This window comes from Rattus norvegicus, chromosome 2, assembly GCF_036323735.1.
Source record: "Rattus norvegicus strain BN/NHsdMcwi chromosome 2, GRCr8, whole genome shotgun sequence".
NCBI classification, from domain to species: Eukaryota; Metazoa; Chordata; class Mammalia; order Rodentia; family Muridae; genus Rattus; species Rattus norvegicus.
In genome coordinates, this window is record NC_086020.1 from 53,518,329 (window position 1) to 53,530,975 (window position 12,647).

Below are 12,647 nucleotides of genomic sequence, written 5' to 3' on the forward strand. Positions count from 1 at the left end.
TGCAGCCATTGTGTCTGCAGTGTCTAGAGTTACCCTCCCCCCATTCTATTGTTAGGCAAGCACAGTGGGTGAACTTTCTGGAGTAGTTGCTAACAATTGGGATTTCTTTTTTTTTTTTCCGGAGCTGGGGACCGAACCCAGGGCCTTGCGCTTCCTAGGTAAGCGCTCTACCACTGAGCTAAATCCCCAGCCCCACAATTGGGATTTCTAAATTTTATTATAGGAGCGGCTTGACTACGACCCTTGGTGGTAGCAGCTGAGGAGAACCAGATGAGGTGCCCACTACTTATCGGGAGTGGCTCTGTTTGGTGCAGCCCTATGCTGTGGATTAGTGTTCATGCTATGGTTGGTTTGCAAACTCAGATCTCAACAGAAACGTGACAAGGTCGTTATCACTCAAGCACTTGTGGCCATTGAACAAGGGGCCTCCCCTGGAATTTGGTTATCTATGCTCAGGAATTAGTTGGTATCTATCTGAGTTCTCTGCTCTTGCACCCCATGGATTTGTGGATCCATTACACTGGGATGAGAGAGACTCAATGATTCTTTGATCAGCCCTTCTACATCGCTGAGGTTTCCTCATTACACGCGATAGGGTGATCATGATTTCCCCACTAACTCATTTTCTGGCTGGCCTCTTTTGTAGAGTTCGCCCTAGGTCGTTTAACAGTTACTGTCACACAGCACTGCGGTATCCAGAGATGGACAACTTTCCTCATGCACAGACCAATCTAAGACACGGGGCCCGGTGGCGATAGGGTTACCCTACGACGGATAAGGCTGTTACATAGAGGAACGACCTAAGACAGGAGCCACAGCAGATGAACGTAACTGCAGGGACCTAGACCAGCCTCATACTAGTAAAACAATAAGGGGGAGATGTAGAAAGCCACAATAACATTCGCCACCACAAGATGGCGCTGGCTTCCACTGCGCCCCACGTGGAAAGCCAGGATAACATTTGCCATTACAAGATGGCACTGGCTTCCGCCGCACCAGCCCGACTTCCTTTCAGGAAGTTAACTGTGTGCGCATGTACAAGAGTGTCTTCGTGCCAGGTCTTTGCCCACTCCGGGGCGTGCCTATGAGATCATGGGTAAGCGACCAATCAGGTGTGGATGCGCCACGCTAGGGTGTATATAAGCCGCGCCATGCTGGGGCCCCACTTCCCCCTCTTTAAGATGCAATAAACGCTTTGCTGCAGAAGGATTCGTGTGTCCGCGCATGCGTTTTTGCTGGCGAGACGATAGCGCAGGACAAGTCTACACTATAAGAATCAGGAGAGTGGGTTGGAGAGATGGTTCAGTGGTGAAGACTGATTGCTGCTCTTTCAGAGGGCAAGCAGGTTTGATTCCCAGCACCCACATCAGGTGGCTCACACCAACCCAGGACATCCAACACCCTCTTCAGACACATATATGTGCATAATTGAAGATAAAATGAATCTTTTAAAAAGAGTCTGGATAGTGACTTTCTTTTTCTGTTGCTGATAACGGTGCTGTGAGCTGGTCAAATCATAACTAAAAGGAGTAAGTTCATACTCAAGGGGAAGGAAGGAGAGGGGTTATGAGGTAAAACTCTCATACTCCAGTATGCTGGACATTTCCAAATTGGATGTAGGAAAGCAAAATGTTCCTTTTTGTATTTTCAACTTTTGGGTGTCATAAACAAAAGGCACTTTTTCAAAAATGAGAATGATGAAAAAAAATTTAAAAACCTGACAACCTATTTTAGCAGTGAATTAACTAAACTGCTTTAGGTCCCAGTAAACACCTGTCCAAAAGTGAGACACACACACACACACGCACACACACACACACACACACACACACACACACACACACACACACACACACACATTTTGATATGCCTTGACTAGCTCAATGGCTGAGCACTTCTAAATCTCTACTTGGCTAACATACATTCTTTCCTTCAACTTTCCCGAGTCAATTCGATAAATCAACATTTCATCTCTGCTACTCCAGACCCAATGGGGGAGATCCACTTTCTGGATCCTTACATGTCATTGGGCCTGTAAGTTTCATCCTTCTGCTTCCCAGTCAGGGCGCTTCTCATCTCTCCTCTCTCTCCTGGCCCCTCACCCACATGCAATCTAAAAGCCCAGTCTCAGTCTTTCTGCCCAGCCATTGGCTGTTATGGAAAGTCTTTATTATCAATCAAAGCCAGCTGGGGTCAGGGACGCTCAGGTCTGAAAGCATGGCTTTTGGGAGCAGAAATAAGAAAGCATTAGAACAAATCCCCAACCACCTAAGCTCTGTGATTCAAATCACCTGAGTGTAAACATGATTTCTAACTATTACTGTCTGTGTCAATATCATCTGTAAAACCTTACTCTTAACCCTGTAATGAGGACACCTGCTCAGAGAAGTGGCCGGACAACAGGTGAAGTGACTAGTGCCAAGAAGACCCTCGATAACAGTCTAATTTTTTAGGGGGAAAATACTATCCACGAAGAATAAATGCTGAGGAACGGCTGCTATTAAGGCTTCCAGTTTTGCTGTGCAAGACTCACTTCTTATTCCTTAAATCGAATACACAGTCAGATTCATTTGGAATTGTCTAAGTCTTCTCCTGTCAGGCTCAGAGACATGGTAAAGTCTTCCTCTGGTTCAAGTTCAGGTGTCTTATATATGATTGACAGAGCAAGTACAAAACTAGTAAGAGCAGGCGACCTCCCAGATGACCTCAACCTGTGACTGCTCCCCCTACAGAGACGCCCTGTAGTTGAGAGTTCAGTTTCTTAAAAGACCCAGTTAGTTATGTAAATTCATTTTTGTTTTAATCCTGGGTGTGGGATGCGAGGCTGCTTCACATCAGGTGATTGGGATTTGCCTCGGGCACTGGCAGGGGTGTGATTCTTGCTCTGCAGCTGCAGATAGTTTAATTCTGAGGACTTTGGAGAGGGAATAAATGTAAGAGAGCCCCAGCGGTCCAGGGGTGCTCTGGGGAGGTTGCTGCTCCTCTTTCTGATACTGGTTGCTATGGTTGCAGTTTGGTGAGGAGAAGTTGGAGATATCCTGACTGCAGAGATCAGACTTGCCCTAAGGAAACCAGTGACTCTAATCCTCAGGAAGTAGTCTATTTTGTTGGTTGGGAGAGATCTATAGAGCTTTCCCCCTCTAGCCTTCTTTCTCCTACCAATTGTTGGGGAGTTGAAAGGGGTTAGAGTGGAATCAGGGTTGGAAGGGTGACAGATATAAGAACCAAATAAAATAGCTCAGAACGAATACACCCAGAGCCACACACCAAGATGACTCCTCCCTCTTCTGCTGTACTTAGTAAAAATACTGAAGATCCTGGATGTGGGTCATGAGAAGAAGCTCAGCTCACCCACTCCCAGATACTTTATATCTATGTCTGTCCTGTCTTCTCTCCCCTGTAACCCAAGACAGGCTTTCTAGGACCATGCCATGAAGGACTTGATGACAGTGAATTTTAGTTAATGGACTCGTAGTCAAGGCTTCCTGCTCTTTCTTCTGTTGGAACTGCCCTCCCTGCACACCCAGGGCCTCCTACAGCAACCCACTTTAAGGGTCTCCAGTAAGCTACTCCTTAGGCAGTGGAGTACCTCCAGTGAGTTCCTTCATGCCAGTCAAGTCCCTGCTATGCTTACCAAACCACTCACAGAAGACTTCCATTATGAGAAAGCAGCTGTGAGACTCATCCTAGATCCCAAACAAAGTCACTGCTCCTTCCATCAAGCCTTCATTTAGCTATTCTGGAGGTAGCAGTGAGCTGGACTGACCTAGACTGGTTCCAGGTGCATGAGCAATCAAGTACAATATACCGTGAAAGCGAACTCCGAGAGAGGAGCTGCTATCGATCAGATTATGCTTATGTGTAATTATGTGTGCCTATGATTAGAAGTCAGAGGTATGAAAGAAAAGAACGTGTGCAGAAAGCAAGGGCTTATACAACCACACAGCCTGCAGTAGAAATAGAGACTCACACAAACAAAGCCCCAGAACCAGACTCTACCTCCTTTGAATGCCCTGAAACGAAGGTCCAGACACTTACTGGAGCCTTTGAGTCCCTTCCCTCAGAGACTCCACTGTTGACTGTATATCCCTCTGACCTGTTAGCCTTTTTGCTTTGAACAAAGTTTCCTGGCTACTCTACAACCTGTCAGGGTTTTTAATTTACTCTTGAATAAGAGGTTAGGGACTCCAAAACAACAAATCTGTACCCTGCCCACTGACAACCAAGCCAGACTACAGCCAGAGCAGCGCATGTGTGTTGCTTGTAATCCCAGCTCTTGGTAGGGAGAATCAGGTCATCCTTGGCTACATCAAGACTAGCCTGAAGTAAGAAGATACTGTGTCAAGAATAAAAACAAAACAAAACACAGAAGGAAAAAAAAACTACACTCCGATCTGGTTCTTGAGGAGAAATAAAAATTATAAACCCCTTAGGGAGCCAGGTGTGGTACCCACGCCTTTAATCCCAGTCCTCCCAGGAGGCAGGTTGATGGCTGTGACTCTGAGGCCAGCCTGATCTACATAGTGAGTTCCAGGTCAGCCAGAGCTAAGAACTGAGATACTGTTTTAAGGGTTCTATTCATGCACAAAACATCATGACCAAGAAGAAAGTTGGGGAGGAAAGGGTTTATTCAGCTTACACTTCTACATTGCTGTTCATCACCAAAGGAGGTCAGGACAGGAACTCACACAGGGTAGGAACCTGGAGGCAGGAACTGATACATAGTGCATAGGGAGATTTTAAATCCCAGATAGAAAGGTCTGAATAAAATCAGATGCATATCTTGAGGCCTTTTATTACACCTCTTATGTGAATTAAAAATATCAACAGGCATGATGGCACATGCCTTTAATCCCAGCACCCAGGAGGCAGAGGCAGAACAATTTTTGTAAGTTCAAGGCCAGCTCAATTTAAATAGTGAGTTCTAGGACAACCATGGCTACACAAAGAAGATCCATGGAATACATGCATACATTCATATATATGATTATATATAATAGGAACATACATACATGCATACATACATACATGCATCATACATGCATGCATACATTCAAAGGATGGAGAGATGGTTCAGCAGTTAAGAGTACAGACGGAGCTTCAGATAACCTGGATTCAATTATGACAGTTCATAATCATCTGTGATTCCAGTTCCAGGGGATCTGGATTCTATTTTGGCCTCCTCAGGAACTGACATGCATGTGGTACAGAATTTCATGGAGAAAAACCATCTATCCACAAAAATAATAAAATAAAAACTACACACAAAAATAAGGCACATAACACGGATGTAAAAACGCACCTTTAAAAAATGCTAAGATGGGGGCTAGAGAAATGGCTCAGCGGTTAAGAGCACTGACTGCTCTTCCAGAGGCCCTGAGTTCAATCCCCAGAATCCATAATGGGATACGATGCCCTCTTCTGGTGTGTCTGATGACAGCAACAGTGTATTCATAACATAAAAGAATAAATACATTTAAAAATATATTTTAAAAAAGACAGGAGATAGAGGATGAGAGAGTAGGGGAAGGGACATTTTTCTCAGGGAACAGGGAAAAGGCTGCCTCTGGATAGAGAGAAGACAGAGGTGGCACACAGGAAAATAGCAGTTAATAAAGGTGCAGGGGGAAACCCTGTGTTGGGATGAGGTGTTTAACTTTAATTGAGTTAATAGGTTTTCTTTGTGGCTGAAATAAGATAGTTTAAGCCAAGTTAAAATATAATGGCAGGTTCACTGGTGCTGAGGAAGGAAGGAAGGAAGCCAAGGAAGTAGTTGGGCAGAGGGAGACAGAGGGGTAAGTAAAGAGAAAGCTAAAGAGTGTGTGTACACGGAGAGGAGGGGAAGGAAGGAGAGGGGAGGGGCAGGGGGAGGGGGAGAGAAAGAACAAATTGTCTGGATTATATATTGAAGAACTGCTGAGAGGAATGTTCAACATAGAGGGCAGGTGAGCCAGCCAAGCAGCCCTGTAACAAGCAGAGACTCCAGGGATGCTGGGAGAACCTGGAGGCCTGATGTACACTGATATGTTAATTATGTGCCTCAGTCCTTTGTCCCAGGTCTGAATCCCAACATAGGCTTGTTAATATGGTTGTGAGCCACCTTGTAGCTGCTGGAATTGGACTCAGGACCTCTGGAAGAGCAGTCACTGCTCCTAACTATTTACCATCTCTCCAGTCTCCCTAGGTTCTCTATTTTTAAAGGAAGAAGGGTTGATTTTCTCTCTCTGACTGCACTCCTCCTTGTCCTGCACCAGCAGACACTGGATGGTTGCAGGACTTGTAGAGATCACTCTGATTTTTGCCAATGGCTAAAGCTTAGGCTGTGTGGTCTCTGCCTTCCTTGATTAGGGGAATCCAGTCTGAGGTTCCCTCTGCACTTTCTATAGCTGAACTAAGGCTTATAATTGTGAAGCTCTTCCAAGACTGGAAAAGCATAAAGGCCACCCTCTCAAGGCCAGGTGGCTGGGTTTTCTGTGTCAGGGCCAGCCCTGCCATGACCTTCCACCTTAGCCAGTCCTGTTTTTGCAGGTGAGTTGACTCGTGAGGCAGAAATTTGCTCAAGAAATTGTTAAAAATAGTGGTGCAAGGCCTCTAATCTCCATATTAGAGAGGCAAGGCAAAGTGGATCTGAGTCCAGGACTAGCCTAGACTACACAGAGGCCAAAACTGCTAAGCTACTTAGAACCAGTGTCTCAAAAGGAAAAAAACAACAAATGTATTCACCTTAAGGAGGCAGGAGGTCCTAGTTTGCCCTGGGACAAAGGTAGATGTGTTTGGGGGGAGCACACTTAGTATGACATAGTTCTACCTGGAGAATCCTAGAGGTAAGTGGAAGTTACAGGTACTTTCTAGATTATTATTTTTGGAGGGTAGGGGAAGGAGCAGGGTAGATCAGCCGTCAATTCAGCACAATGTTTTCCAAAGTTCTCAAGGTTGTTCTCTGTTTGCTGGTTATCTTGTAGCCCAGCTCACATGAGAACCAGATGCCTAAGGTCCCCTGAGGACTTCCTTAGAAACAAACCACCAGTTAGCACTGTAACCAAGGGTAGGAAACTTAGTGTATCCTCATCTGTGTCCACTCCACCCCTTCATCCTTTATCTTGGGCCATTTCAAATAGAACACAAATTTATTTAGCTTTATTTTATTAATTTATTTAATTTATTATTTAATTTATTTATTTATTAAGAAGGCTGTTAAAAAACAAACAAACAAACAAACAGATGGCTGCAAGGACACAACTGCCTTTGTGTGTGAGAGGCAGGGGTGTCCCCATAATAGCAGGAGCTGTCAGAAGATCCTCTAATTACAAGTCTTGGTAGGCATCAGGACTCCTGGGCTCCAAACACAGTTCTGCAAAGCTTTTTCATTTTTTCTGGCCAAGTCATATGAAACGATGGGCAGCGGTCAAGGCATCTGGGACTGTCAGGAGCAGAATCCTGGTCAGGGAAGTCTTTACCCTCACAGGTCTCAAGTTCCAGCCCATTTTTCCTGAGCAAGCTTGGTGAGGGTTGGTCTGGCTCTCCTGTGTCTTCGTATTTGTCTCCTAGGGACACTTGTAGCTCCCCACGGCTCTCACTCTGGAAGACCTCAGTGCCCCTCTTCATGGTACAGTTCAATCCAGGACGGTATCTCAGGCAGTCCCAGCTCTCAAATACATGAGGAAGGTAGTATGGTTCCCAATCTACAATCCAGTTATCCTCATACGAGTGGCTTGGCTCTCCACAGAAACACTTGGAACATTGTGGACTCAGGGCTGGCAAGACATGGGCACTCTGCAATTCCTGCTCTGAAGAATCTGACATATCTTTGACAAAACAGGGACAGAAGCGCTTCATCGCCTTGGCTTCACCAATGGAAGGCTGAGGGCAAGTCCTTATCCTTCAGATTCAGAGAAATGACAGACAGTTAATTATTCTCTATATTTCTTGGCCCCACCCAACCATTGCACTGAGGATGCTGGTATTAAACCCACGATCCTAGCAGCTCTTTGCATTGCCTAAGGAGGCCAGATTCTGCACAGTCTGGGGTGCAAGCTTTAGTCCCAGCACCCAAGGGAAAGAAGCAGATCTGGGAACAGAGGCAGAGGCAAGTGTATCTCTGATCTCAAGGCCACCCTGGTTGTTAGACCCAGTTTGAGGACAAGCTAAGACTACACAGGAAAACTTCGTGTCAAAAAAACCACAACAAGCAAACAAAAAAGGACTGAAGCTTCTCACCGTCAGATCCTATCACTCTGGATGCAATTGTCTAGAGGTAAACATTATAGGTGACTGATTAGACAAGCAATGGGGAAAGTGCTACTGGGCCAGCAAATCTATTTGGGGTGCCGGGTTTAGAGAGTAATTATCAAATATAATGATCTCTCACTCCCTCATACTCTCTGTACTCAATGAAGATTATTAGAATGACTTACAGACTGCAGTCCAGGAAATTCTTCAACAGCTGGGTAGGAAGCAAAGTCCAAGAATCCAGAAGTTCTCAGTCCCCGAGGCTGGATGTCTCAGCTGGTCTTCAGTAGAGGATGGAACCACAGACAAGTGGGCTCCAGTGACAGTGCAGCAACAGACTTGCTACCTGGCAGAGAGCAAGCAGGCAAATTAAAGACCTTCTTTCTCCATGTTCTTATATAGGTTTCCATCCGAAGGTGTGGCCCAAATTAAAGGTGTGTGTTCCAGCTTCAATGTCTGGATTAAAGCTGTGTGTCTTCACCTGGGTGTGGGAGCCCCTGCCTTTAATCCCAGCACTATGGTTAGCGAATCAAGTAAGTGGATCTCTGTGACTAACCTGGTCTACAAAGTGAGTTCCACGACTGCCAGGGGTTTTATGAAAAGAACAAGAACAACAACAACCACAATTACAAAGACCCGTGTCTTTCAACTTCAAAAAGATCTGCATTAAATCCAGTCTTCCTACCTCCAAGACATGCATAACTTTCTACAAATTAATCAACAATCCCTTGCAGGTGTGTGCTCCAATTTTGGATTTTGCTTAATTCGAGATGTAATCAAGTTGACAACAAAGAATAGCCACAGAGTGGCTGTTGTGAAACTCACTTTGTAGACCAAGTTGGCCACCATGTCAAAGATCTCCCTGCCTCTGCCTCCCTTGTCGCTGAGATCAAAGGCATGAGTCACCAGGTCCTACTTAGAAGTCCTGTTAATAGTCCTTAGGTCAGCTGTTTCCTGAGCAGATGCTGATCCTGTGTTCCCAGCAGAGAAATGGTTGGGGGGAAACAGCTAAGTGTAGAGATGAACTTCAGGACATGGAATCTCCCCTCACCTGCCCACTCCCCAACCCCTCTTCCTGACTCACATTTTATTTCCTGTATTTGAAATGAATACACATAACATTTCCATCCTCCAGTCTCTTGTGTCTGGACAGAGGCAGGCAGGGATCTGCTGGGATAGGAGGGCTCCAGGGTGCCCTGGGCTGGAGTCACATTTACAGAGAATCAGACAGCAAGACAGAAAAGCAGTTTCTTTAAGAACTGTGAGAACAGAGGTCTCTAAGTCAGGGACATCAAGGGCAGAAAGCCATGGCTCCAGATCTGATCATGGCAGCACTGGAGGAGGCCAGGAGCCACTAGTGCTTAGTCCCAAGTCAGCTTCTTCACACACAGAAGCAAAAAGACATCTCTAGTGCTCTAGGTGCAGGCACCAAGGACAGCAGCAGAGTGTTCCCTGGGACAGATCACATGAGCCTTCTGCACTCATACTGTGTGGTATTCATAATCCTGAAAGAGGTGGGGGACGCAAGCAAAGGACTCTGAATCCTGATGTTTACAAATCCACAATGCAGACAAAGAAAGAAAAGGCAAAAGTTGTTTTTGAGTATATAAAACAGAAGCAACAAGAAGGAGGGGAGGGTGAGAAGAGAAGAGACCAAAGGACACTGCACTAATCAAGTCTGTGGAAGGACAGGGCCCTCCTGCTAGTGTGGGAATCTCTGAGTGAAAACATCACCCCTCACCCTGGCACTGTGATGCTCCCCTGTCAGTCCAGCATTCTGCTGGTGGCCTTGGATGGTCAGGGAGTGGAGCTTCCTTCTGAGCCTGTCTCCTAGGAAGTAGTAGTGGGCTGAAAGCTGAAATACAAAAGTCCCTTTCTCTGCCAGCTAGATCTGTAAGTAACAAACACATCCAAACATTTTAAATAGGGCTTCTCTAGAGCAAACTTGAATTTGCTGGGCCATGTTAGTCTCCTGCACTACTGAATGGCTTTGTTAGCATCCCCAGATCAGTTGCCCTGCTGAGTAAGACTCCCTGTAGAAAATGTTAACATCTTTTGATTGTTCCCTGGGTAGACTTGGCTATGTTTAAGTCCCATAGAGTCACAGTCAGCACTGGTAGGTCCTTATGGTGCAGAGCACCTGAGAAGACACACACTGCTTGTCCCTCACAGGGCTGACACCAGGAGTCCCCCAGCTGGGCATTCCTGCTACTGCAGTAGTGAAATTTGTCCATGGAGACACCCAAGACCAGAGAACCTCAGGACTACAGATCCCAGGGGGATCTGCCTCAGGGAATCTTCTAGCAGTTAGGGAAAATGCAGAGGGCAACTCAGACTGGATTCCACTAATCAAGCAAGGCAGAGACCACACAGCCCAAACTTTGGCCATTGGCAAAAATCAGATTGATCTCTCCAAATACTGAAACCAGCCAGTGCCTGCTAAGAGTCTGACAAGAAGGAGTGCAGTCAGAGAGAGATATCAACCATTTTTTCCTTTAAAAATAGAGGACCTAGGGGCTGGAGTGTTGGCTCAATAGTTAAGAACATCGACTGTTCTTCCAGAGAGAGGTCTTAAGTCCAATTCCCAGCAATCACATGGTGTCTCAGAACTGTATGAAAGGTGTCCCATGCCCTCTTCTTGTGTGTCTAAGGAGAGTAACAGTGTACTCATACACAAAATAAATCTTTTAAAAAAATCTCCCTGGAGGACAGACATGCCTTAATCAGGTTTTCCTTCTTGTGGTCCAGACTGATAAGTTTGAACGGGTTCAATCTATTTACATCATATCTGAGACTGGTGTCTGAGTGGTCAGTGCACAGCTAACCCCAGGCCCCCAACAACCCCACTATTGACCACATCTAAGAGAAACCCGCTGAGTTCTGGGTTGGAGTGTGTCCGAGTCAGGTTCTCAACATACTGGTTTCGTTTTATTTTCGAGTCCTCTCTGCTCTTGAAGATGTGCAAATTGTGAAAATTTCTGTTTTGTGAATTTCCTTCAGAGTGCCATCTGAACCACATTTGTGATCCAGTAAGATTTCCTAGGAAACTGATCCTCACCCCCTGGAAATCTACATACAAAATAAGTGTTTGCAACAAATCTGTCCAAGCTTCGGTTCTTTTCTTGTGCCAACAGTCCTGTGGGGATGAACTCTCTAGGGCGCCAGAGCAGTATTCTGTTGGCTGGACTCTCTCTCTCAGTCTCTGTCTCTCTCTGTCTCTGTCTCTCTCTCACTGTCTTACTACCTCTCATTGTCTCTGTCTCTGCCTATCTGTCTCTGTCTGTCTCTGTCTCTGTGTCTCTCCCTCTGTGTGTGTGTGTGCATCTCTCCCCTCTCTCCTCCCTCCCTCCCCCCTCACTTATTTCACCCGGTTCTCCACTTGGCTCCTACCTCACCATGCACTTGTCAGTTGGTCAAGAGGATGAGCAAACCGGTCTGAGGACTTCTCACATCTTCTGATTTTTAGCTATGCGTTGAGATCCAGGGAAAGACCTTTGTTAGTCCTCAGTTCAGCTTCAGAGCGACCCTATGACTACTTCACGGCAGAGTCTTGACGGTGCCCTCATTCCCGTTGGTGGCAACCTCAGTGCTTTCACTCTGGACCCACAATTTCTAGTAGCTATGATTTGTCTCCCCAAGCCAAGTTCTGCTTACCTCTCAGCAGCCGCGCTTAAATCCGATGGTGATTTCAAACTGCATACGTGGTTTTGTTTCTCCGTGCATTCACTTTGCTGGCAGGACAGACTCTGCCAGGCAGGCAGAGGTGGGATTCTGTGTGAACTCAGGGTTGGCAAGATGTTCACCTAAACGCTGCCCAAAGGGACTAGCGCCCTGGTGTGAGGACATGAGTGCCATGGTTTCGTTTTGTTTTCTTGTCCTTTCAGCCTCCAGACGTTTTTAAAAGTAGATTTCATAGTGTCTACTGTTGGCAAACGACTTTCTTTTCCGGCAAGTGTGCCAAGACTTGGGACACCCCGACCCCTCTTACACTTGGAGAGAACAAACTCAGGGCAAACACCAATCTCCATTGCAGCTGCCTTCCTTTCTGTTCTCCTAAGGTTTTCGGGATCAGCACGGACCAGGGCTCCAATGCCATTCGGTCTCACTTGGTCTTTTCCATCTCGCTGTAGTTTCCAAAGTTGCCTTGTGGCCATGGCCCAAGAATACACTTGTCTGACAGGGAAACCATAGGATGACCCCGGTTGACTCACTCGTACCCCAAGCTTTTGGAGAATCCTGCAATCTTGGGAACACCCTAGTTAGTCCCCCTGTCCCCTTGTCCACACTTGTAGGGGCCATAGCTGGAGCCAGGACCAATGAAGGAGCCAGAAGGCCAAAAGCTCCCAGGATCCCCAGCTCTGACTCCGAGGTCCAGGAAGGACACATCTTCACGGCAGGGGGCGCTGTGGGGCTGCTCT

General features: G+C 46.3%; 1 protein-coding gene across 1 annotated transcript; it reads right to left on the minus strand.

The window, feature by feature from the left end:
- Nucleotides 1–7,226: 7,226 nt before the first annotated feature.
- Nucleotides 7,227–12,383, minus strand: LOC134485779 (uncharacterized). Its single transcript, XM_063282790.1, has 2 exons — nucleotides 12,235–12,383; nucleotides 7,227–7,879 (listed from the first exon to the last, which is right to left on the minus strand). Exons 1-2 carry the CDS (start codon nucleotides 12,381–12,383, stop codon nucleotides 7,324–7,326), a joined length of 705 nt encoding a protein of 234 aa, XP_063138860.1. The 3' UTR covers nucleotides 7,227–7,323.
- Between the last annotated feature and the right edge of the window lie 264 nt (nucleotides 12,384–12,647).

Excerpts from the sequence above, each read along its gene's own strand:
- LOC134485779 (XM_063282790.1), bottom strand. The coding sequence starts at position 12,383 with ATGGCCACAAGGCAACTTTGGAAACTACAGCGAGATGGAAAAGACCAA. Across the intron at positions 7,880-12,234 it reads GAGATTGGTGTTTGCCCTGA|GATAAGGACTTGCCCTCAGC; the intron begins GTTTGTTCTCTC and ends CTGAATCTGAAG.